Source organism: Oncorhynchus kisutch, linkage group LG16 (assembly GCF_002021735.2).
Source record: "Oncorhynchus kisutch isolate 150728-3 linkage group LG16, Okis_V2, whole genome shotgun sequence".
In the NCBI taxonomy this organism is placed as follows: Eukaryota; Metazoa; Chordata; class Actinopteri; order Salmoniformes; family Salmonidae; genus Oncorhynchus; species Oncorhynchus kisutch.
In genome coordinates, this window is record NC_034189.2 from 35,447,510 (window position 1) to 35,474,764 (window position 27,255).

Genomic DNA, 27,255 nt, shown 5'->3' on the forward strand with positions numbered 1-27,255 from the left:
GTTTTCTTCTGTCCTTTCCTTTTTTCTCTTTCGTTCATTCTCTTGTTTGTTTTTTCTGGTGGGGGACTGTGGGAGGGGTCTCGGATACTTGAGGGACAGCTATTGGGGAACGGACGGGGGATCTTGGAGGGTTTCACAAGATTGTGATCATGAAAAAGGAAACTACGACATATATTTTATATCACTATCATGCACACGTTCCCTCACACACAAGGATGGCTCTGTTGCGGAAAGACTGATACATGTTTGATAGTGTCTTGATGCTGTATTCATTGTCCTTCATGTTCTAATACTTTAATTTGACCCATTCCTTGTGTTTTTTGTAATAAAAAAATATATATAAATAACGAAATAAAAAAAATTAAAGACTGGTTTCCAGCATAGTGAGTTGGTCACTGTAGCCGGAGAGCAAGGCCTCAACTTCGGCCAGTATGGTAGTGTGAGATGCCACAGAACCCCGGATGGTTTCCACGGTTGCCTGAATTGCAGCCAGTGTAGCCGCCCGTGAGTTGTTCAGCCATTCGGTGAGTTCTGCTACCAAACTTTCACGCGATTTTGCCAGCTCCCTGTCAAGGATCTCCAGTGTTATCGGGTTAGCCGTATCACCCGGAGTGGCTATTGAAGCCTTCAATGGAGGTGGGGTGGTAGCCATTTTAGCTGAATTTGATTTGGTGGAATGTGAAGTTCTTTCCGTCGATTTTCCAAAGCGTGTGACTGGTTTGCTCATTCTAATTTAGGTGCACTATTACTGGGTAATTAAAAATACTTTTTAGGTATTGAGAAGTATGAATTCAGGCTCAATTGAGGATTATTTACAAAAGTTGTCGGAGATTAGACCTCGTGCGACTTCTTTCTACATTGCTCAACCGGAAGTTGATATCTAAGGGGCATTTTTCTTTACGGCAAATCTGATCTGTGAGAATATCTAAGGGGCTTTTATATCATTCTAAATGAATTATTAATAATAATTGCTATGTTTAAAAAAATGACGATATTTTGGAGATTTCATTTTCAAATAACCGAAGGTGAGTGAGAAAAAGGCCATTCTTGAACGCCTCACAAGTCCTCAACTGGCAGCTTCAATAAATAGTACCCACAAAACACCAGTCTCACTGTCAACAGTGAAGAGGCGACTCCGGGATGCTGGCCTTCTAGGCAGAGTTCCTCTGTCCAGTGTCTGTGTTCTTTTGCCCATCTTAATCTTTTTATTGGCCAGTCGGAGATATGGCCTTTTCTTTGCAACTCTGACTAGAAGGCCAGCATCCCAGAGTTGCCGCTTCACTGTTGACGTTGAGACTGGTGTTTTGCGGGTACTATTTAATGAAGAAGGCTAGTTTGAGTACTTGTGAGGCGTCTGTTTCTCAAACTAGACACTCAAATGTACTTGTCCTCTTGCTCAGTTGTGCACCAGGGCTTCCCACTCCTCTTTCTATTCTGGTTAGGGCCAGTTTGTGCTGTTCTGTGAAGGGAGTAGTGCACATCATTGTATGAGATCTTAAGTTTATTGGCAATTTCTTGCATGGAATAGCCTTCATTTCTCAAAACAAGAATAGACTGATGAGTTTCAGAAGAAAGTACGTTTCTGGACATTTTGAGCCTGTAATCAAACCCACAAGTGCTGATGCTCAAGATACTCAACTAGTCTAAAGAAGGACATTTGTATTGCTACTTTAATCAGCACAGCTGTGCTAACATAATTGCAAGATAGTTTTCTAATGATCAATTAGCCTTTTAAAATGATAAACTTGGATTAGCTAACACAATGTGCCATTGGAACACAGGAGTGATGGTTGCTGATAATGGGCCTCTGTATGCCTATGTAGATACTCCAATTAAAAATCAGTCGCTTCCAGTCATTTACAACATTAACAATGTCTACACTTTATTTCTGATAAATTTGATGTTATTTTAATGGACAATAAATTTGCTGTTCTTTCAAGGACATTTTTAAGTGACCCCAAACCTTTGAACGGTAGTGTATATATATATTTTTTTTCAGAACATTAACCATGTGTGCTCTCTTGTTTTGTACTTTTCTGTAGTTTCGACCCAGTGATTCGTCTGACAAACAAATACATTTTCGTCCTGCAGGCCCAGGCATGGATCAAAGCTGGCGATACTATTTGTATCATTGTTTTATTCACGAAAGCATAAAGATGTTAATGAAGAAGCGAAATGTGCCTCTGGATCCATCCCAGTTGGTTTTCTGTGGAACCATGTGTTTTTTCGGTGTGGCCTGTTGTCCAGCCCTTTGTCCTTTGATCTCCACGGATGGTTGTCGGCATGGTTGTGTGCTCTGCAAAAACACATTCAAGTTTTTAGTACACATTTATCAATTTTATTACACCGTATGCCTACACATTGATAGGCTATATAATTGTTTTTAAAGAAAATGCACTGAAACAGAATACCTTTAGTTTTGGTGATCCTCTCTTCTCTGGCTCATAATGGCTTATTTTGTATTCAAATCTATTGAACAAATGTATTAATTACAGTCATTTACCATTCTCATTCTCAGACTGGAAACGTTGTTTGCAGAGTTCACGATCTAATTTTCAAGTCCTTGTTTAAAAAATAACAATATTTTGAAGTTGATTTTGTTTTAAAATACCCCAAAATCAGCGGTTGTAATCTGAATAAAGACCTAAATATTTATTTATGTTTTTAGAGGGAGAGAGCCTACCAAAAGCCTACCGTGCCTATTTTTAAAACAAGGACATCCCGGCCGGCCAAACCCTCCCCTAACCCGGACAACTGTGCACCGCCCTATGGGACTCTCCATCACGGTCAGATGTGATACAGTCGGGATTCGAACCAGGGACTGTAGTGATGCTTCTTGCGCTGAGATGCAGTGCCTTACATCACTGCGCCACTCGGGAGCCATGACCAATATGACCAATATATATTGTCCTGAATTTTTTTTTGCAGAATTCACAATATGCTACGCTTGTGAAAAACAGGGTTAATAATAATAATAATAATAATTTTTCTCCCTTCCACATGTTAAAGGTTCCAATTGATTAAAAAAAATCAACAATTAGTATATTTTGAGTTTAACAACAATATTTATTGTATGATTTGTTTTTTATTTTCGGTTATATTAAATTGAAATTGCAAGCAACGTTCTATGGCTTGTTTTAAAAATAGCTATATTTGGGAGATTTCCTTATCAAATAACAAAGTGATAGGTTGTAATCTGCATACAGGGAAAAAGGCCTTTCTTGATCTTAGGGTGAGACATTCTTACTAATTTGCTAGATTTAAGTGCAACTTTTGTATGACTGAAGCCTTCAGTGAGAGGTCTAATGCTTTAATATTTAATTATATTTCTACCTCCCAAATTTAAATTCATTATATAAATAGGCCCACTTAATTTTGTCTGACTTGCTGTTCCAAATAAAATTGAATATATTTTTTTCTCATATAATAAAAAAAGTAAACTCTGACTAAAGAGTTAATCAGGGTGATTGTTCCACAAATAGAAAGGTATTTTCCATGGTAGCAAGATGTTATCTATTTTTGCTAACTTTCTATTAAAATGTATTGTAGTGAGATCATTTATTTTTTTCGGGATATGTATACCGAGTATATCCACATCACCATCTGACCATTTTATTGGTAACCTACATGGTAAAGTAGTATTTTTTTAATGATCCAATACGTAATATAGTTATCATCATTTGGTTATAATCCAGAGAGGTTAGAAAAATGTTTTAGATCCTCTATGAGGCTGTGGAGGGATCCAAGTTGTGGATTTATAATGACACCTTTGTTTTTAAGCCTTGCATTTTTCAATCCCTTGATATTATTGTTGGATCTGATTTGAATAGATAACATTTTGATGGTAAATAGATATGCCGATAGTGGACAGGTTAACACTTTTTGTGAAGTAGCCATTTTTTTACTATTTTACACCTAGGTTTACTATACATTATTTTTACCCATTTTATAAGAGATTCTCCAAAATTGAAATGTTCCTTGCATTTATATATTATCTCCAGTCATACTTTATCAAAAGCCTTTTGAAAGTCTGCAATGAATAGCAGGCTTAGTTTCCCAAATGTGTCATCGTGTTCTGTTATTTCCAGTACTTGTCTTATATTATCTCCAATGTATCGTCCATGTAAAAAAAAACTTCTGATTAGAATGAATAATATCCGACAATACCTTTTGAAATTCTATGCGCTATACATTTTGCGAGAATTTTTGCCTCGCAACACTAAAGTGTAAAGGGGCCTCAAATTTTTTTAAATGGCCTGGATCTTTATATTTCTCACTTGTATCCTGTTTCAGTAATGAAGAAATCAGACCTTCTTGTTGAGTGTCTGATAATCTACCATTTTACATAGGGGTGGTTAAAACATGCTAATGTATATCAAAAAAGGTTTGCCATCCAGCCCTGGAGTTTTCCCTGCATCAAGAAGTTCCTCCTCTTTCATTTCACCTTCACTTGAGTCTTTCTGTATGGCTGTTAATTTTAAATGTTTAATAGAAAACAAATCCATAAAACTAGCTTCGGTTAGAGGTAGATGGAGGAGGCTGAAACGAAAACCTATTCCTGGACAGCTGAACATCCTTAATAGCGGAAATGATTTCGGATTTATTTTTTAAATCATCAAACAATCATTCTGTTGCCTCTAAAAAAAGGCCTCTTTTACCATTTCTCCATCCTGGAACAGTTACTTGTGCTTTGCTAGTATGCGACTCACCCGGAATGATGCAATCGTGGTTGCCTTTGATTTTGAGCCGGGCCTTGTAAAGATCGATTGTTGGGCAGCTAGATGAGACTTCAACTCTTTTACTTTTCTCTTACGCTGTTCACTTTTACCTGGAAAGTCACTTTCATATTTATTGTGAACGGTTTTGAAATGCCTCTTGACATTTCCCTTCTTACCAAGAGCTATGCTTGAATGGCAGATCTTCCCACTCACGGTGAAAGTGGTAGATATTCATTTTCTTGCTGCTTGGTCCAGCACTCATATTAAATACGTAACCGCAACTTCATAGAAAAAAAAAACATCTGGGACATCAATGAATATTCTGTTGCAGGTCTCGCAAGCGTGGAACTGCAGACGGTTGCTATGGTTAGCTACAGTGTGGAAAACAAATGTAGCAACTATAGTTATTTTTAAGCAGACTCGATGGTAACGCTGTGAATTGCCAAACATATATTTTTAGTGCATACATTTTGAAAACTTTTTTTGTGGTCTCCTAGAAAGAAGTTTGCGATCGACCGATCGACTACGATCGACGTCCTGGGCACCAATGCTCTCGAAAGTGTGAAAATCATTCAACTGCATTTTTCTCCTACTCGTCTCCAAAGTGGGATAACAAGTTTATCAAATTTCAAAGAGGCATAACTTTCCCATGTTGAACAAGGGCTGATTAATTTACCATTTATTTCAGGTGTGCTTATGAATATATAAGGGGTACTCAAGGGGAGGTTTGGGAAATACTGCTCTAAAGTCTAAGGCATGGCTTGGTTCTTTTTAGAGTTTCTTAATGTTACCTATACGTTTTCTCTGTCCCACCAGTGATCGGAGAGCCGGTCAACCTGGAGTGGTTTAACCCCCAGGGGGAGCGCATCGTGTCGTCCCAGCGTGTGGCCCTGCACACCGGGGAGGACAGCTCCAGGCTGACCATCTATAATGCTGAGGTGGAGGACGCGGGCATCTACCGCTGCCAGGCCACCGACGCCCAGGGACAGACACAGGAGGCCACCATGGTGCTGGAGATGTACCGTGAGTGTCACTTACATGCATATGTAACAGAGGAGAACACACACACCACACTCTCTCCATTCCAGCCTCTGTAGGGGTCCTTCAGACATACAAAGACATGAGTTGAATACATCGCTGTCTCCCATGTTAGATCATAAAGATACACCATATTTACATTCCATTGCACCTCCGTAATAACTTGCCAATTAAAGAGTGTAGTGAATGTTCACTGGGTCTGGTGGTGTGTGTGATGGATAGTATTGAATGTGTGCAGGCGAAGGAGGCAGGCTCTAATCGTATGGGAGAGGGAATCTTCTGTGGCCGTTAATGGGACGTGACACACGGAGGAGTTTTGCGGCTGGTAGCCATCTGGCAGACGCTTGATTTGAATTACCGGTGTGGTGTGTGTACTGTGTGTGTACAGTTGAAGTCGAAAGCTTTCATACACTTATGTTGGAGTCATTAAAAATAATTGTACAATCACTCCACAAATGTCTTGTTAACAAACTATAGTCGGTTAGTCGGTCGGTTAGGACATCTACCTTCTGCATGACAAGTAATTTTTCCAACAATTGTTGACAGACAGATTATTTAACTTATAATTCACTGTATCACAATTCCAGTGGGTCAGAGTTTACATACACTGTGCCCTTAAACAGCTTGGAAAATTCCAGAAAGTGATGTCATGGCTTTAGAAGCTTCTGATAGGCTAATTGGCTCATTTGAGTCAATTGGAGGTGTACCTGTGGATGTATTTCAAGGCCAACCTTCAAACTCAGTGCCTCTTTGCTTGACATCATGGGAAATTAAAATATATCAGCCAAGACCTCAGAAAAACAATTGTGGACCTCCACAAGTCTGGTTCATCCTTGGGAGCAATTTCCAAACACCTGAAGGTACCACATTCATCTGTACAAACAATAGTATGCAAGTATAAACACCATGGGACCACGCAGCCATCATACCGCTCAGGAAGGAGAGGTTTTCTGTCTCCTAGAGATTAACGAACTTTGGTTCGAAAAGGGCAAATCAAACTCAGAACAACAGCAAAGGACCTTGTGAAGATGCTGGAGGAAACATGTACAAAAGTAACTATATCCACAGTAAAGCGAGTCCTATATCGACATAACCTGAAAGGCCGCTCAGCAAGGAAGAAGGCACCGCTCTAAAACCTGCCTTAAAAAGGCCAGACTATAGTTTGCAACTGTACATGGGGACAAAGATCGTACTTTTTGGAGAAATGTCCTCTGGTCTGTTGAAACATAAATAGAACTGTTTGGAGGAAAAAGGGGGAGTCTGCAAGCCGAAGAACCCCATCCCAACCGTAAAGCACGGGGGTGGCAGCATCATGTTGTGGGGGTGCTTTGCTGCAGGAAGGACTGGTGCACTTCACAAAATTGATAGCTTCATGAGATACAATAATCTCAATAATCTAATTGTGTGGATATATTGAAGCAACATCTCAAGACATCAGTCAGGAAGTTAAAGCTTGGTTGCAAATTGGTCTTCCAAATGGACAATGACCCCAAGCATACTTCTAAAGTTGTGGCAAAATGGCTAATGGACAACAAAGTCAAGGTATTGGAGTGGCCATCACAAAGCGCTGACCTATAGCGCTGTCCTTTGCAACTGCAAAGGCGTGTGAGCAAGGAGCCCTACAAACCTGACTCAGTTACGCCAGCTCTGTCAGGAGGAATAGGCCAAAATTCGCCCCTTATTTAGGGAAGCTCGTGGAAGGCTACCCCAAAACGTTTGACCCAAGTTAAACAATTTAAAGGTGATGCTACCAAATACTAATTGAGTGTACGTAAACGTTTGACCCAGTAGGAATGTGATGAAAGAAAAGCTGAAATAAATCATTCTCTCTACTATTCTTCAGAAATGTCACATTCTTAATATAAAGTGGTGATCCTAACTGACCTAAGCCAGGGAATTTTTACTAGGATTTAAGAAAAACTGAGTTTAAATGTACTTGGCTAAGGTGTATGTAAACTTCCGACTTCAACTGTATGTACATATGCACACGCTCTCATGCACGCACACACACGTACGCACACCCCCCTCTGGTAGGTGCTTACCTTCTCTCCCTCTCCCCTACCTCCTCTCTCACACACCTCGTTACAGCGGCACCACAGCTTGACAGCTGTATCCATGACAACATCAGTCGGCCACTGTTCAGCACTGTGTGTTCAGTATGTATGAGCAGTAACAGGAAGATAGTCACCTAAAGGGCTTGAGCAGGCCAGTAGTAGCCAGCACCCATCTGAGGCTACACCAAACATGATTTCTTGTGATAAACATAAACACCACATGTTACGAAAATTGGAGAGCCACTTGAAATGTGCTGCACATTACCATTTGTGTGTGTTGACATTTCCAGAAGACGTCAAGACACACCCACACACACGTGCACACGTCTTGACATTACCATATGTGTTCATGCATCACATCTCACAACCTGACAAAAGCTATCCATATTCAAACTCATATTATAACTTTTTTATAGCTCACGGACGAAAGACTATAATTTTCCGCACTGCTGAGTAGTTGACAAGTATAGTTTCCAGTGTCTATCTTTGAGCAACGGCCAACGGAGAACCATTTCAGACAGGAGACATTGGAGGCAGTCGATGCCCCACCTGAGGGAGCTCCAAGAAAATTGTCATGTCACCCCACTTTGACAGTTGCCCTTGCAGCTATGTGGGCAAAATGACGGAAGAGAAATTCTCACTGTGTTACCAATGTGACGGTGTCAAGTGAGCGGTAGACTGTTACACGAGAGGATTTGTTTTTCTTACTGATTTTCTTGTAGAGCAGGGTAACGACAAAGGAGACAGGAAATGGAAAATAAGTAGCGTGAGAACAAGGGAAAACAACGTGTTTGAATCCCAGGGAGAGAACTGGGGGAAGGAGAGGGAGAGGGAATGAGAGGGAGTGAGGGGAAGAGAGAAAGCGGGAGTGAGGGAATTAAATAGAGCGCGAAAGAGAGAGAAAAATGGAGAGAGAGGGGTGGGGGAATTTGAGATTTAGTGAGAGAAGGAGAGGGAGAGAATGAGAGAGAGGGGTGGGGGAATTTGAGATTTAGTGAGAGAAGGAGAGGGAGAGATGTAAAATGTAAGGGAATTAAAGGGAATGGCATAGCACAAGAGAGGGGGTGAGGGAATGAGACACAGAGAGAGAGGAGAGACCAAGTGACGGATTGAGAAAATGAAAAACAAAATGTTTACCAGAACAGCTTTAAAACGTGCCGTGGATTGAAACCGGGCAGATGAGGAGGATTGAATCTCACATTCAGAGTCAGGAGGATGCAAGGCACTTTAAAGAGCAGCGAAGAGAAAAAAGTATGTTTTGAAGAGCCGCCTGACATAAATCACTTTGAAAAATGCTAATGTGCTAGGTTGCAGAGTGATCTAGTGGATGGGACTGAAATAAATAAGGCCATGCATGTGATTAATACACACTTTCATTGTGCCACACACAGTGGATAACCCTGTGCCAAACTCCACGTGCCAAATACACACGCATGCATGCACACTCTTTTTTTCTCTCCATACAACATACACACACGCCGTGTGATAAGTTGACGACACTAGCCAGCACTACGGGTGGTGGAGTGTTTTTTAAGAGAAGAGAAATGCAGGTACCAAGTCAGCTTTCCCCAGGTGTAACCTATCAACCATCTGCCAGGGCTTGTCAGACAGGTGCCACAGCTTTAGACCAACACAAGTTGAATCAATCATTTGATTACAAACAGAACTTTTGGGGTGGGAGGATTCATTCAATATGTTGTGGGAAAGTTAATGGGACTATTTTAGAGCACAGAGAATCCGAGTTGTCTCAGTGCTGTAGAATTATAAACAATATGTAAAACAGTTTGTTCTATAGAATGGAGTTTACGCTCTACTCCACTGCAGGGTTTCCCTCAATCAATACACGTTACTTGGGCTCTGTTCCAAAGTCCACACTCGCATACTACTTAGAATGAGGTGATGTATTGGCCATGCATTCTAAATGGTATACTTGCGTGAATATTGTAACATAAACTCTCTTGGAAAGACATCTCTAATGTGTCTTCAGTTCCTGTTACCTCATTTCCTATGTGACAGAGAAGCTGACGTTCCGCAACGTGAGGTCCCCCCAGGAGTTCCGTCACGACGAGGCGGCAGAGGTCGTGTGTGATGTCATCGCCTCCCCGGCACCCGCGGTCACTTGGTTCTACCAAAAGGGCTTCAGGAGCATGGAGATCACAGAGGAGCACTACAGTAAGTCTGCTTATGGTCATTTGATACATGCTGCCTCTGTTGATGTGTTGGTAAACCTTATTTGCTTGTTAAAATGCCTAACTTTGTAACGTGCTTACTGTAGCTACCATAATAGCAACAGAACTTGACTCATGAAAAGTAATCTATTGAGCAGTACAGGCCATATAGAAATCAAGTGATATTTTCATGTGAAAATGTAATTTGATTTTTTTTTATGGGCCCACTCCTTGATGTTATTTTACAGTCTGCTTTTAATGAAACAGCTGATAATTACATTATCATTGATATCAGAAGACAATTAACAGGTTTGCTAGCGCATCAAAAAATGTAACATCTAATCAATTCAGTTTACATGTCAGATTGCTTCACACACCATTTTGAGACATCAGTTTAATAAATGTGCTTACTGTAGAACATGGGCGTGTCCCAAATTGCACCCTATTCCCTATGTAGCCCTATGGGCCCTGTTCATATGCAGTGCACTGTATCGTGACAAGGGTGTCATTTGGGATGTAACCTATTTAAACAAACCACTGTTATGAAAAATGTATTCCCCAGATTCTGTCAGGGGTTTGACGCTATAAATAGTAAGTTCGAGCAATAAAAGCCAAAGCATGTGATTTCATTAAACATATTGTTGGACAATAAAGCATGTTAACAAGCCTGCCTAGAAGATTTAGAGTAGAGGATGCAAATGTCTTTTGGTGGTCCGATGCTCGCTTCCATGCTTTCTTCGTTCTTCCTCTTACAGTGGGGCAAAAAGTATTTAGTCAGCCACCAATTGTGCAAGTTCTCCCACTTAAAAAGATGAGAGAGGCCTGTAATTTTCATCATAGGTACACTTCAACTATGACAGACAAAATGAAAAAATGAAAATCCAGAAAATCACATTGTAGGATTTTTTATGAATTTATTTGCTAATTATGTATTTGGTCAATAACAAAAGTTTATCTCAATACTTTGTTATATATCCTTTGTTGGCAATGACAGAGGTCAAACGTTTTCTGTAAGTCTTCACAAGGTTTTCACACACTGTTGCTGCTCCTCTAGAGCAGTGATTTTTTTGGGGCTGTTGCTGGGCAACACTGACTTTCAACTCCCTCCAAAGATTTTCCATGGGGTTGAGATCTGGAGACTGGCTAGGCCACTCCAGGACCTTGAAATGCTTCTTACGAAGCCACTCCTTCGTTGCCCGGGCGGTGTGTTTGGGATCATTGTCATGCTGAAAGACCCAGCCACATTTCATCTTCAATGCCCTTGCTGATGGAAGGAGGTTTTCACTCAAAATCTCACGATACATGCCCCCATTCATTCTTTCCTTTACACGGATCAGTCGTCCTGGTCCCTTTGCAGAAAAGCAGCCCCAAAGCAGGATGTTCCACCCCCATGCTTCACAGTAGGTATGGTGTTCTTTGGATGCAACTCAGCATTCTTTGTCCTCCAAACATGACGAGTTTTTACCAAAAAGTTATATTTTGGTTTCATCTGACCATATGACATTCTCCCAATCTTCTTCTGGATCACCCCAATGCTCTCTAGCAAACTTCAGACGGGCCTGGACATGTACTGGCTTAAGCAGGGGGACACGTCTGGCACTGCAGGATTTGAGTCCCTGGCGGCGTAGTGTGTTACTGATGGTAGGCTTTGTTACTTTGGTCCCAGCTCTCTGCAGGTCATTCACTAGGTCCCCCCGTGTGGTTCTGGGATTTTTGCTCACCGCCCTTGTGATCATTTTGACCCCACGGGGTGAGATCTTGCGTGGAGCCCCAGATCGAGGGAGATTATCAGTGGTCTTGTATGTCTTCCATTTCCTAATAATTGCTCCCACGGTTGATTTCTTCACACCAAGCTGCTTACCTATTGCAGATTAAGTCTTCCCAGCCTGGTGCAGGTCTACAATTTTGTTTCTGGTGTCCTTTGACAGCTCTTTGGTCTTGCCCATAGTGGAGTTTAGAGTGTGACTGTTTGAGGTTGTGAACAGGTGTCTTTTATACTGATAACAAGTTCAAACAGGTGCCATTAATACAGGTAACGAGTGGAGGACAGAGGAGCCTCTTAAAGAAGTTGTTACAGGTCTGTGAGAGCCAGAAATCTTGCTTGTTTGTAGGTGACCAAATACTTATTTTCCACCATAATTTGCAAATAAATTCATTACAAATCCTACAATGTGATTTTCTGGATTTTGTTTCTCATTTTGTCTGTCATAGTTGAAGTGTACCTATGAGGAAAAGTATAGGCCTCTCTCATCTTTTTAAGTGGGAGAACTTGCACAATTGGTGGCTGACTAAATACTTTTTTGCCCCACTGTATATCTTCCTTCATGTCTACTGAATAGTGAAAGAACAGAATATTATTCTTCCATTATGTCTTCCTACTTTTTATATACTATTTTTTTTGTTCCCATGTTGTTGAGATCTGTGGAAAGAAGATCTTTCTAAAAGTTACAGTACAGGATATTATTCCACCTTAATGATCTTTTCTTTCTTTATTTTGTATTATCTCTTCACTTATTTTTTTGTGTGCTTATGTTGTTGAGATACAGTATGTGGGGATATGAAGGAGATATTCCGTCTGTCTTAAACACTGATACTGTAAGTGACAGCACAGGAAATAATTCCACCATATTTATCGACTTTTATTTTTCTTCATTAAATGAGTTATTTCAGATCATTGCTCCTAAAAGGAAAGGAAACAAAGGTGTCGTATACTATTGGAACCACATCCTGTAACAAAGGAGTAAAGGATAAGGAAAGAACAGTGTCTTAGATTGAAACACATCCTATGGTTTAGAAGGAAAGGAGAAGGGAAAGTATCTTCGATTATTGGAACACATCTTGGGGCTGAGAAAGAAAGGAGAAGGAATAAAATGTATCTTCGACTATTGGGAACACATTCATGGCTCTTGCATGATGGACAGAAGTTAATTTGCAGGTTCAGACTTGTTTACCAATACTCTGTCACCCCATCATTACTTTTCCTCCTACACCTTCCCTCTCATTCACCCATCACATAGACAGACTTCCTGATTAGGTAAATGATTTGTTTGAATCCTTTGAAAGTAGTCATTTTTTAAAATTGAAATTCAAAGGCCCTTCCCTTCGACGTACTATCTCCCCTTACCGTGCAGTAATGATTAAAGGTAGAGATAGGGGTGCTTTAAAAAAGAATCCACGCTAATTACGGGACAAGGTTTTAAATAGCTTTGCGCTCGACAGAGAGAGATAGGGTTATCACTTATCTGCCAGTGACAACAATTAAGAAGGATGGGAAACTTTTTGTAAACTGACTTAATTGCTAAAGTATTTATCTCACTTCGCTTAGCTAACTTTATTTTAAAAAGCTAAAAGTGATAAAGATTTCTGAAAATATTATTTGATAGCAAGTGTGATTGGAGTCATGGTACTTCCTTTCACTATTTTTCCTTTGTATCGTTTTCCTTTGTATCTTTCTTTCCTTATTATACACGTCTCTTTCTAACTCTCTCTCTACCCCTCTCTTTCTTATGCTCTATCCCTCTCTCTATTCTTGCCCCCTTTTTGTCTATCCCTCTCTATCACTCTCTTTGTCACTCTGTATCGCTCTCTCTATTATACCCCCCCCCCCCCCCCCGAAGGCAGGTTCCAGGTGCTGCCCAACAACAACCTGCAGATCCACAAGGTGACCAAGGCAGACGAGGGCGTGTACCGCTGCGAGGCGCGAGTGGAGGCCCGCGGCGAGATCGACTTTGTCGACATCGAGGTGGTGGTGAATGGTGAGAAGCTATAGAGTCCACTATAGCTAATACCTATCCATTCATATGCAGTGGTGAACGCAGAGTTAGCCATCTAGCTAGCATATCATATCATATCTCCCCTTGACTATCATAACCAAAACGTTCAGTTATATATGTAACCTTGGTTCTCTGAATGAACAAAGCTCAACAAATCAGAATCATTAAAACCCTACCCAGACATATTTTTCCTCTCACTGTAGCAGCTGGGCCTGATCTCAGAGCAGACTTATGAAGACTAGTGTAGCATACAATACGGCTACCTGCTCTCGTTTTATACGTATCAAAAGCCTATCCAACCATATACAATGGTCCCTTCTACAATAGCAGCCATACAGCAGTGATGTTAAGGATGAGAAGCCCCTTACGGAGCCACAGTGTAAAGGCTCTCTTAGGCCAGGCACTGGGGTGTATCGATCAGTGGCATACAGAATTGTTGCTCCTCCCAGGGTGAGAATAGAGTCACCTAGTGAGACAGAATCATTCTACCCTCCTACACTCCACAGTCACAGCACTGGCACAGGTACAGGGTTGCCAGGTCCCAAACAATCGCACCCCAGGACCACAGGCAAAATGAAACGCTTATCGGTCCAGAGACACTTGGTCTCATACAAAGAAGGAACTTCTGTCTCCGGTGGTAGAGATTGTCAATAGTGGTGGAACATTTATTTTTCTCTGATATGATTCAATTCAGGTTCTCTTTTGAGTTATTGATACTAAAATAATCATACCTGGTGTGTAAGAATTGAGTCATTGATTCAGAATTAATCTGGTTAATTGTGTAGGTCACAGGAGGTTGAGGGAACCTTAATTGGGGAGAATGGGCTCGTGGTAATGGCTTGAGCAGAATTAGTGCAATGGTGTCAAATACATCAAACACATGGTTTCCTTGTGTTTGATGCCATTCCCTTTGCTCTGTTCCGGACATTATTATGAGCCATTTTCCCCTCAGCAGCATCCTGTGGTGTAGGTGGAAGTGTGATGGACAGGGGTTTGAACCTGTCCATCAGGTCTCAAGCAAGGTTACTCATCACGCAAGTGTAGTTTTGAACCACCACCGCTACAAAGGCAGTGACTCCAGCAGTTAGAACTGTAGAGTCACTAAATTGTGCTGTGTTGAACATATGAACTGAGCATTCACCTCAGATCGGCTTAGTTTGAGAGAAAGAACAGACTCACCGATCTAGACAGGCTCATTATAGAGCTACTTAATGATCAAAGGAGCAGCTGCCACCGCTCCTTTGATTTCTTCTATATTCACACTGTTTCTGTGATTGAAGATTTCAATTAGTGCCAGCTCGGGGCTTTGTAGCCCAAAAAGTGAAAGGTTGTCATTTTAATTCTATAATTTGTCCTCAGGAAGGCCCCAGTGAAGCCAGGAATGCAAGCCACCTGAGAGTGTTTCGGGAGTGATTGAAATGTGATCTCTCACGAGCTATAAGCACCGGTTATGCATGAGCGCCCACAATATTGTCTCGGCTATCTTGCTCTTCCCACCTAATGTAATAAACGCACTCGGTGGAAAAAAAAACACGGATTGTGTTCAATTTAGAGCACCACTTATAGTTGTGAGGAAGATCCAATAAGCTTGCTCAATGAGGCGAGTCCTATTATCCACCCGGCAACATGGCACCCGCCATCCGGCTACGGAGATGGGACATTCCACCGCAGCCATCACTATAGAGTGTGTCCGACTGAGATAAGGAAAAACTCAGAAGTAACCCACTGGGCACAAACTGGTTGAATCAACATTGTTCGAATGTCATTTTTCAACTTATTCTGACGTGGAAAATACATTGGATTTGAAAAGAGTCATCAATGATTTATTTTTATTTATTTATTTTTGTAGGGGAGGTCAGCTTTAATATTGCAGTTACATTGTGGATTCTATCAGTGTAATTGTCTGCATAATTTCCAATCCCCCATATACCAGTCACACATTTGGACACACCTACTCATTCAAGGGTTTTTCTTTATTTTTACTATTTTCTGCATTGTAGAATAATGGTGTAGACATCAAAACTATGAAATACCACATGGAATCATGCAGTACCCAAAAAAGTGTTAAACAACTCAAAATATATTTTATATTTGAGATTCTTCAAAGTAGCCATCCTTTGCCTTGATGACAACTTTGCACAATCTTGGCATTCTATCAACCAGCTTCACCTGGAATGTTTTCCAACAGTCTTGAAGGAGTTTCCACATATGCTAAGCACTTGTTGGCTGCTTTTCCTTCACTCTTTCGTCCAACTCATCCCAAACCTTCTCAATTGGGTTGAGGTCGGGTGATTGTGGAGACCAGATCATCTGATGCAGCACTCTATCCCGCTCCTTGGTAAAATAGCTCTTACACAGCCTGGACGTGTCTTGGGTCATTGTCCTGTTGAAAAATAAATGTTAGTCGCACTAAGTGCAAAAGCAGATGGGATTGCGTATCGCTGCAAAATGCTGTGGGAGCCATGCTGGTTAAGTGTGCCTTTAATTCTAAATAAATTCTATCATTATAAATAAATTCTAAATCAAAGCACCCCCACACATCACACCACCCACTCCATGCTTCATGGTGGGAACCACACATGCGGAGATCATCTGTTTACCTACTCTGCTTCTCACAAAGACATGGCGGTGAGTCCAAATTTCAAATTTGGACTCATCAGACCAAAGGACTGATTTCCACCGGACTAATGTTCATTGCTCTAATGTCCATTGTTTCTTGGCCAAAGCAAGTTTCTTCTTAATATTGAAGTCATTTAGTAGTGGTTTCTCTGCAGCAATTTGACCATGAAGGCCTGATTCATGCAGTCTCCTCTGAACAGTTGATGTTGAGATGTGTCTGTTGCTTGAAGTCTGTGAAGCATTTGTTTGGACTGCAATTTTTGAGGCTGGTAACTCTAATGAACTTATCCTCTGCAGCAGAGGTAACTCTGGGTCTTCCTTTCCTGTGGCGGTCCTCATTAGAGCCAGTTTCGTCATAGCACTTGATGGTTTTTGCAACTGACTGACCTTCATGTCTTAAAGTAATGATGGACTGTTGTTTCTCTTTGCTCATTTGAGCTGTTCTTGCCAAAATATGGACTTAGCCCTTTTTGGTAAAAGACCATCTTCTATATACCACCCTATCTTGTCACAACACAACTGATTGACTCGAACGCATTAAGAAGGAAAGATATTCAACAAATTAACTTTTAACAAGCCACACTTGTTAAATGAAATGCATTCCGGGGGACTACCTCACTTTTGAATGGTACTGTATGTATTATATATATATTTTCCTTCTTTATTTTTTCCCCCTAACCCTGCCACCCATCCCCTAATTGGAGTAAAATAATTAAATATATTTTCCTTTTTTGTTATTTTCCCCTAACTGTACCACGCGAATTCGAGTAAACTAATGGACAACAATACTTAGGTTTCCACTTCCAGCTTAAACATACAAATCAAATCAAATGGTATTGGTCACATACACATGGTTAGCAGATGTTAATGTGAGTGTACTGAAATACTTGTGTTTCTAGTTCTGACAGTGCAGTAAGATCTAACAAGTAATCTAACAATTCCACAACAACTACCTAATACACACAACTCTAAAGGGATGGAATAAGAATATGTACATATAAATACTGTATATGGAAGAGTGATGGGCATAGGCAAGATACAATAGATGGTATACAATGCAGTATATACATATGAGATGTGTAACATAAGATATGTAAACATTTTAAAGTGGCATTATTAAAGTGACTAGTGATCCATTTATTAATGTGGCCAATGATTTTGAGTCTGTATGTCGGCAGCAGCCTCTCTGTGTTAGTTATGGCTTTTTTACAGTCTGATGGCCTTTAGATAGAAGCTGTTTTTCAGTCTCTCGGTCCCAGCTTTGGTGCACCTGTACTGACCTCGCCTTCTGGATGGTAGCAGTGTGCACAGGCAGTGGCTAAGGTGGTTGTTCATGATGATCGTTTTGTGACATTGGGTGCTGTAGGTGTCCTGGAGGGCAGGTAGTATGCCCCCGGTGATGCATTGTGCATACTGCACCACCCTCTGGAGAGCCTTGTGGTTGTGGGTAGTGCATTTGCTGTACCAGGCGGTGATACAGGCCGACAGGATGCTTTCAATTGTGCATCTGTAAAGGTTTGTGAGGGTTTTAGGTGGCAAGCCAAATTTCTTCAGCCTTTAGAGGTTGAAGAGGCGCTGTTGCGCCTTCTTCACCACACTGTCTGTGTGGGTGGACCATTTCAGTTTGTCCGTGATGTGTACGCCAAGGAACTTTAAACTTTCTTCCTTCTTCCTCCTTAAGGGGAACTGACCTCACTCCTCACCTAATGACCTCAACCCCTTCTTCACCTAATCCACAGATATCCATCTGTCTTCCCTATATCAACACATCGCTCTCCTCTCCTCCATCAAACACATGCCAAAGCCTTCTGGCTTTATACAAACTCTTTCTATTCAAGGCTTTGTCTCTGAACATTGAGATATTAAATAAATGATCAAGTGTAGCCGATTCCAATAATAGTCACAGTGGGTACAACATCTCCAATGCACTTCCTTATAAACTCACTTACCGAATCAGTGTACCGAATCGAGGGTAAAAAAAAAACACGCCCTGTTAAGAACTCTTTTTTATATATTTTTTTATATATATCAACTTTCAAGGGTATGTTATTCTCTTCAATGTTATTCTCTTAGGCTGCCCAGAACATTTCCCAGTCTGGGTGTTCATAACAATCTTGAGGTGTGGATTCCGATTGGTCAGACCAGCGATGAATAGTTATTTTCACGGGTACATCCTGTTTGAGTTTTTTTCTATAGGACAGTATGAGCAAAATGGACAGTATATTTTACATGAGTTATCTTTTGTTTGTTTTTTGTCCCAGCCTTCAGCTACCCTCAAATCCTCCCATCTATCGCTGAAGACCAAACCAGTTTCTAGCTGCCATATATGTTTCTACTGTGCTGTGATGTTTCAAAGTCTGAACCTTTCTGAACCTTTCTATTTTCATAGTTTCTACAGATTATATATTAAAGATAAACACCTTTGCTAAGAGTATTATTATAATATTAGCAGTGCTATGGAAATGTTGACATTTTTCAGCCGTTCCTGACTCTGAGACCAAAAACAAGCTACACATGGGCAGTACCAAAACAAGGGATCTAATGCAAAGCTGAGATGGTTGTATCCCCCATATAGATAACATTCTATTGGTTGCAAGAATTTTGTATAATAATTTTTATAAAAGTTTTTAATCCGCCTCATTTTGTACATCATTTCATAAACCATGTGCCATGTGCCATGGAATCTCCTCCCAACTATTTTGCAAACAGTATAACGTAGCTGTAAATTAAATACTATCTTATTTATCACAAATGTTATTTTTTGCCAATTTTGGTCTTTAATGTAGGGCTGACATTTGCCTGACATCCTTCCCTTTCCACTTGCTTCATCCATTTTGTAACTACATGTGTGACATTACACTTTTTTTGTAAAAATAAAATAAAAAAGTGTTAGTATATTGAGTTTAAACATAATATTTGTTCTGTCTTTTCTGTTGCATTAAATTGAAATTGCAATCAGCTTTATATGGCTTGTTTTGAAAATAGCGATATTTTGGAGAAAAATGTGATTCCCGAAGGTGATTCCTGGACATGAGGTGAGCCATTCTTACTAATCTACTAGAGAACCAGTTCGGATTTAATTCTAGTTTTTGTGTGATTGAAGCCTTTAGTGAGAGGTCCAATGCTTTAATATTTAATCATTTCCCCCCCCCCGAATTCATATTCATTATATAAATAGGCCCGTAAAATTTTGTCTGGCTTGTCATTCCAAATAAAGTGGAATATATTTTGCTCATATAATTTCAAAAACAAGTCATTAGTGTAGGCAGATCCATAAGTATATAGGTAAACTGGGAAAAAACTATAACAAATTATCTAGATTCTCGTAGATGAGGCTGTGCAGAGATCCATATTGGAGATTTAAAAGACAAGCCCCTTGATATTATTGTTGGATCTGATTTTAATAGCTAGCATTTCGATGGCCATAATAAATAGATATGCTGATAGTGGACATACAATCTTGTTTTTCTCCTCTTGACAATTTAATACATTCTAAGAAGTAGCAATTATTTACTATTTTACTCCTAGGTTAACTATATATAACTTTATCACATTGTATAAGAGATTCTCCGATATTAAAATAGTCCAGGCATTTATATATAAATTCCAGTCAAACTTGATCAAAGGCAGCTATAAATACCAGGCTTGGTTTTTCATAGTGTTCTATTGTTTCCAGTACTTATATTATCACCAATGTATCGTCCATGTAAAAAACAGTCTGATTAGGATGAATAATATCCGACAATACCTTTTTAATTCTATGCGCTATGCATTTTGCAAAGAATTTGGCATCACAACATAAGTGTAAGGGTCTCCAGTTGTTTAGGCGGACTGGATATTTATATACAGTGGTGCAAAAAAATATTTAGTCAGCCACCAATTGTGCAAGTTCTCCCACTTAAAAATATGAGAGAGGCCTGTAATATTCATCATAGGTACACTTCAACTATGACAGACAAAATTAGAAAAAAAATCCAGATAATCACATTGTAGGATTTTTAATGAATTTATTTGCAAATGATGGTGGAAAATAAGTATTTTACTTTATACTCCAGCTATCTGTATTCCCTCATCTATAAGCCCACAAGAGTGACCAGTTCATCTGCCACCATTATTGATAATGTTTTTACAAATTCTTTGAATAACGTGGCTAATACGGGTATGATTTATACTGACATTTCTGACCACTTTCCAATTTTCCACTTCTCTTTGGCAGCTGAAAATGAACTGTTGAGAATGATTAGTAGCATTAATTAAATGTGTCCCCTTTCAGGGAAACTAGGCGTATGTCGCGGGTCACTACTTCACTTTTTTTAAATCAAAATGTGTTTTTGGCAGAAATACCTTCTCAAACATGTGCCTTAATAATAAACGTGTATGCCATCTGTAAATATGAATAAAATTGTTAAATTACGAACCTAGTTGGTTTAGCCACAGAAAAAGGGAGCAACCTTCCCACTAGCCATGACTGGCTGAGATAATGAGTGGGCTGGACATGCCGAGAGATGAGTTTCGATTGGTCTGCCATATAACATGCTTCTGTAAATTTGAGCTGCTCAGTATGTCAGTATCCTGTTTTAATGCAGCTTTTTAAAAAATATATTGTGTTGTAAAACTGCATAAGTGTTGCTCCGAGTTTTGAAATCAGTGGAATTAGAGTATGATAGCTAAGGAGAAGACATACATTTTCAAACTAAGGGCAGCCATTTCATCTGACATACGTCCATCCATGAATGATGTATAGTCCAGCTAGGTACATTTTCAGATATTACACATTTCTAACTTTGACAGAAAGTGGTTTCATTTCAAAATAAAGCATGCTGTTAGCTAGCTAGCTGGCCCGCTAGCTAACGTTATGTGTATGATCTTATTATTCGTATCTCCGAGCCATTTGCTTGGCTAGCTATAGCCTAATGTTAGCTAGCTAACATTGAACCAGATTGGTTAGCTACCTGCAGATTTATGCAGGTTAGTAACGTCATGAGTTGGGATTATGGTTGGTTGTTTACAAATAACGTCTTAACTCCACTAATCACGTAACCATTTCGAGTGCATTCGTAAATCCATCTACTCCGATTTCACAGCACTCTTGTCTGAGTGTGCCATAGCGCAGAAGAACTGATGAATTTACGAACACTCAACACCCGTTGAATATGGCCGGTGTCAGTAAACATCTGCAAAAAGCGTAATTAAATTGTTGCCAGCAGCACAGTTACAGTCACCAATGCTCTGGATGACATGAAAACAGCCTAAACAGCTCTGCTAGGTCGATTAAAATGGTCAGAGTGGGGTGTTCTCTCATTTGTCTGGAAGTATCTAGCAAGCTAGCCAATGTTAGCCAGTTAGCTTGGGTACTTGACTGCCGTTGTGAACATTCGGATCAACCCTACTCATCGGTCAGAGAGTCCAGTGTGCATTCTGAATGCTCCGAGATACAAAACGCTCTGAGTTTACTAACGGACAATCTGACAGCACAGTTGCAGTCACCAAAGCTATGGATAACATAACAGCCTAACCAGCTCTGCTAGGGCGAGTAATGTTTAGTGAGCTATTCTCAAATTTTTGTCTGGAAGTAGCTAGGAAAGTTAGCTTGGGTGTTTGACTGCTGTTAGTACAGAATACTTGGATCTACCTTAAAGGGATGGGTGAGGCTAAAGCTTAAGAAGGTGTGAACGATGCTGAATGGGTGTAGACAAATAAGGGCTCTCCAGTAGTAGTACCAAAACATTAAAAGGGAATTTTCTCAAGTTTTTCAACTTTCAAAGCATAATTACTTTCCCATTGTTCTTCAACTGTAGTATATGATATGCCATTTTGTAGCTCTGAGTTTCTACTTTTATCCAATGTAAAAACACAATTTAAATGTTGCTACCTAAGACTGATTTGAACTGGTCGCTCACAAATGTAGTGTATTTAACTAAAGCAATTGTGAGCACTTTAAGATGGATTTTTTTTTAGAATCAATCATCTTTCAACTCTGTTTTTTACCACTGCTTTCCCTTAGTTAAACCGCGAAAGAGAGCAGCAGAATGATTCTGGAAACCTTGGTTTACAACCGTTCTCAAAAAATCCTAAATAAAAAACAAAACAATTTTGTATAAAAAGTTTCTCACAAATCCCTCTCACCTGAATTCTGCAAATTACAAAAAGTATAAGAAATCATTTACTCACCTACTTAAGATATCCCCAAAAATACATTTTACAAGAAAATCCTTAAATCCTATAAAATTATCAATCGAACTGTTGAATAAGATAGAAGGATCTGTAACTATTCCATCTCAATGTAATGTTATAAATATGACAAATAGTGATCCTGATGTTATTTAATGTCAATCAAATACGATGATCCAAGATGGCGTAGCAGTAAGTCGTCCTGTCGTGTCGTGTCCCTGTATATTTTGTTTATATTTTGTTTATTTTTCGTTTTTTACATATTTTTCGTTTTTTACATAGCTATCCCTTTAAAAACATTTTGCTAAACCTAAGCTTCCAAATAAGCTGGATCTTCACAACTAGCTATCTAGCTAAACCGCAACCCCGGATGATTACCCCTGGCTAGCGTTTCCACCCACTTAGCTTGAAGCTAGCCCGGCCTGCGCTACCACCGTAGCATACTCCTGAGCTACAATACCCGGGCCCACGACCGGTCTATCGATGTCACCGCATGAAGAGGAATAAACAGACTCACCCCATCGCGACGTCCCCCAAAGGCTAACTCTCTAGCCCTCGCTATCTCCCTGCTTGCTAATTCGGGCTGCTAACTGCTAGCTTGTCCAGCTCCGGTCCGCTAACTGCTACCTTGTCTAGCCCGGGCCTACAAACTGTTAGCTTGTTAGCACAGGCCTGCTAACCGCCTGAATCGCCGCGTCCCAAACGCCCACCGGACCCATATTTACTTTCTATCTCTTTTGACTTTTAATTTGTTTATACCTTCCGGAAACCTGCCTCACCCAATGTGATACGGAATCGCTATTATTTTTTATTTATTTTTAGAACACACTCAAGAACCTCCAGAAGCTAACCAGCTAACTAGCTACAAGCTATTTAGTCATTGTTCGTTTTTTTTTTACCTGGATAACACTCGCCAGTCCAGCTTCCCTTCCCCATCCACCGCTGCCCCCTGGACACTGATCTCTTGGCTACATAGCTAATGCACGCTGGACTGTCCATATATCACGGTACTCCATTCTGCTTGTTTGTTTTATCTGTTGGCCCCGTTGCCTAGTCTACGCCATTTTACCTGCTGTTGTTGTGCTAGCTGATTAGCTGTTGTCTCACCTACTGTTTTAGCTAGCTTTCCCAATTCAACACCTGTGATTACTGTATGCCTCGCTGTATGTCTCTCTCAAATGTCAATATGCCTTGTATACTGTTGTTCAGGTTAGTTATCATTGTTTTAGTTCACAATGGAGCCCCTAGTTCCACTCTTCATACCCCTGATAACTCCTTTGTCCCACCTCCCACACATGCGGTGACCTCACCCATTACTACCAGCATGTCCAGAGATACAACCTCTCTCATCATCACCCAGTGCCTGGGCTTACCTCCGCTGTACCCGCACCCCACCATACCCCTGTCTGCGCATTATGCCCTGAATATATTCTACCATGCCCAGAAACCTGCTCCTCTTATTCTCTGTCCCCAACGCTCTAGGCGACCAGTTTTGATAGCCTTTAGCCGCACCCTCATACTACTCCTTCTCTGTTCCGCGGGTGATGTGGAGGTAAACCCAGGCCCTGCATGTCCCCAGGCACCCTCATTTGTTGACTTCTGTCTTCGAAAAAGCCTTGGTTTCATGCATGTCAACATCAGAAGCCTCCTCCCTAAGTTTGTCTTACTCACTGCTTTAGCACACTCTGCTAACCCTGATGTCCTTGCTGTGTCTGAATCCTGGCTCAGGAAGGCCACCAAAAATTCTGAGATTTCCATACCCAACTATAACATCTTCCGTCAAGATAGAACTGCCAAAGGGGGAGGAGTTGCAGTTTACTGCAGAGATAGCCTGCAAAGTAATGTCATACTTTCCAGGTCCATACCCAAACAGTTCGAACTACTAATTTTGAAAATTACTCTCTCCAGAAATAAGTCTCTCACGGTTGCCGCCTGCTACCGACCCCCCTCAGCTCCCAGCTGTGCCCTGGACACCATTTGTGAATTGATCGCCCCCCATCTAGCTTCAGAGTTTGTTCTGTTAGGTGACCTAAACTGGGATATGCTTAACACCCCGCCAGTCCTACAATCTAAGCTAGATGCCCTCAATCTCACACAAATCATCAAGGAACCCACCAGGTACAACCCTAACTCTGTAAACAAGGGCACCCTCATAGACGTCATCCTGACCAACTGGCCCTCCAAATACACCTCCGCTGTCTTCAACCAGGATCTCAGCGATCACTGCCTCATTGCCTGTATCCGCTACGGAGCCGCAGTCAAACGACCACCCCTCATCACTGTCAAACGCTCCCTAAAACACTTCTGTGAGCAGGCCTTTCTAATCGACCTGGCCCGGGTATCCTGGAAGGACATTGACCTCATCCCGTCAGTTGAGGATGCCTGGTCATTCTTTAAAAGTAACTTCCTCACCATTTTAGATAAGCATGCTCCGTTCAAAAAATGCAGAACTAAGAACAGATACAGCCCTTGGTTCACCCCAGACCTGACTGCCCTCGACCAGCACAAAAACATCCTGTGGCGGACTGCAATAGCATCGAATAGTCCCCGTGATATGCAACTGTTCAGGGAAGTCCGGAACCAATACACGCAGTCAGTCAGGAAAGCTAAGGCCAGCTTCTTCAGGCAGAAGTTTGCATCCTGTAGCTCCAACTCCAAAAAGTTCTGGGACACTGTGAAGTCCATGGAGAACAAGAGCACCTCCTCCCAGCTGCCCACTGCACTGAGGCTAGGTAACACGGTCACCACTGATAAATCCATGATTATCGAAAACTTCAATAAGCATTTCTCAACGGCTGGCCATGCCTTCCGCCTGGCTACTTCAACCTCGGCCAACAGCTCCGCCCCCCCCGCAGCTCCTCGCCCAAGCCTCTCCAGGTTCTCCTTTACCCAAATCCAGATAGCAGATGTTCTGAAAGAGCTGCAAAACCTGGACCCGTACAAATCAGCTGGGCTTGACAATCTGGACCCTCTATTTCTGAAACTATCTGCCACCATTGTCGCAACCCCTATTACCAGCCTGTTCAACCTCTCTTTCATCTCGTCTGAGATCCCCAAGGATTGGAAAGCTGCCGCAGTCATCCCCCTCTTCAAAGGGGGAGACACCCTGGACCCAAACTGTTACAGACCTATATCCATCCTGCCCTGCCTATCTAAGGTCTTCGAAAGCCAAGTCAACAAACAGGTCACTGACCATCTCGAATCCCACCGTACCTTCTCCGCTGTGCAATCTGGTTTCCGAGCCGGTCATGGGTGCACCTCAGCCACACTCAAGGTACTAAACGACATCATAACCGCCATCGATAAAAGACAGTACTGTGCAGCCGTCTTCATCGACCTTGCCAAGGCTTTCGACTCTGTCAATCACCATATTCTTATCGGCAGACTCAGTAGCCTCGGTTTTTCGGATGACTGCCTTGCCTGGTTCACCAATTACTTTGCAGACAGAGTTCAGTGTGTCAAATCGGAGGGCATGCTGTCCGGTCCTCTGGCAGTCTCTATGGGGGTGCCACAGGGTTCAATTCTCGGGCCGACTCTTTTCTCTGTGTATATCAATGATGTTGCTCTTGCTGCGGGCGATTCCCTGATCCACCTCTACGCAGACGACACCATTCTATATACTTTCGGCCCGTCTTTGGACACTGTGCTATCTAACCTCCAAACAAGCTTCAATGCCATACAACACTCCTTCCGTGGCCTCCAACTGCTCTTAAACGCTAGTAAAACCAAATGCATGCTTTTCAACCGGTCGCTGCCTGCACCCGCATGCCCGACTAGCATCACCACCCTGGATGGTTCCGACCTAGAATATGTGGACGTCTATAAGTACCTAGGTGTCTGGCTAGACTGCAAACTCTCCTTCCAGACTCATATCAAACATCTCCAATCGAAAATCAAATCAAGAATCGGCTTTCTATTACGCAACAAAGCCTCCTTCACTCAAGCCGCCAAGCTTACCCTAGTAAAACTGACTATCCTACCGATCCTCGACTTCGGCGATGTCATCTACAAAATGGCTTCCAACACTCTACTCAGCAAACTGGATGCAGTCTATCACAGTGCCATCCGTTTTGTCACTAAAGCACCTTATACCACCCACCACTGCGACTTGTATGCTCTAGTCGGCTGGCCCTCGCTACATATTCGTCGCCAGACCCACTGGCTCCAGGTCATCTACAAGTCTATGCTAGGTAAAGCTCCGCCTTATCTCAGCTCACTGGTCACGATGGCAACACCCATCCATAGCACGCGCTCCAGCAGGTGTATCTCACTGATCATCCCTAAAGCCAACACCTCATTTGGCCGCCTTTCGTTCCAGTACTCTGCTGCCTGTGACTGGAACGAATTGCAAAAATCGCTGAAGTTGGAGACTTTTATCTCCCTCACCAACTTCAAACATCAGCTATCTGAGCAGCTAACCGATCGCTGCAGCTGTACATAGTCTATTGGTAAATAGCCCACCCTTTTTCACCTACCTCATCCCCATACTGTTTTTATTTATTTACTTTTCTGCTCTTCTGCACACCAATATCTCTACCTGTACATGACCATCTGATCTTTTATCACTCCAGTGTTAATCTGCAAAATTGTAATTATTTGCCTACCTCCTCATGCCTTTTGCACACATTGTATATAGACCCCCCCCCTTTGTTTTCTACTGTGTTATTGACTTGTTAATTGTTTACTCCATGTGTAACTCTTTGTTGTATGCTCA

The 27,255-nt window shown here is 41.4% G+C and overlaps 1 protein-coding gene across 4 annotated transcripts in view; it reads left to right on the forward strand.

Annotated features, from left to right (window-relative positions):
• LOC109906638 (neural cell adhesion molecule 2) overlaps nucleotides 1-27,255 on the forward strand; it is a 400,741-nt gene that overhangs the window by 270,732 nt on the left and 102,754 nt on the right. For all 4 annotated transcript variants that reach the window (XM_031792278.1, XM_031792280.1, XM_020504449.2 and 1 more), the window contains exons 3-5: nucleotides 5,535-5,741; nucleotides 9,827-9,982; nucleotides 13,596-13,733. In XM_031792278.1, coding sequence (XP_031648138.1) covers nucleotides 5,535-5,741; nucleotides 9,827-9,982; nucleotides 13,596-13,733 — 501 coding nt within the window. The remainder of the gene's footprint in view (nucleotides 1-5,534; nucleotides 5,742-9,826; nucleotides 9,983-13,595; nucleotides 13,734-27,255) is intronic.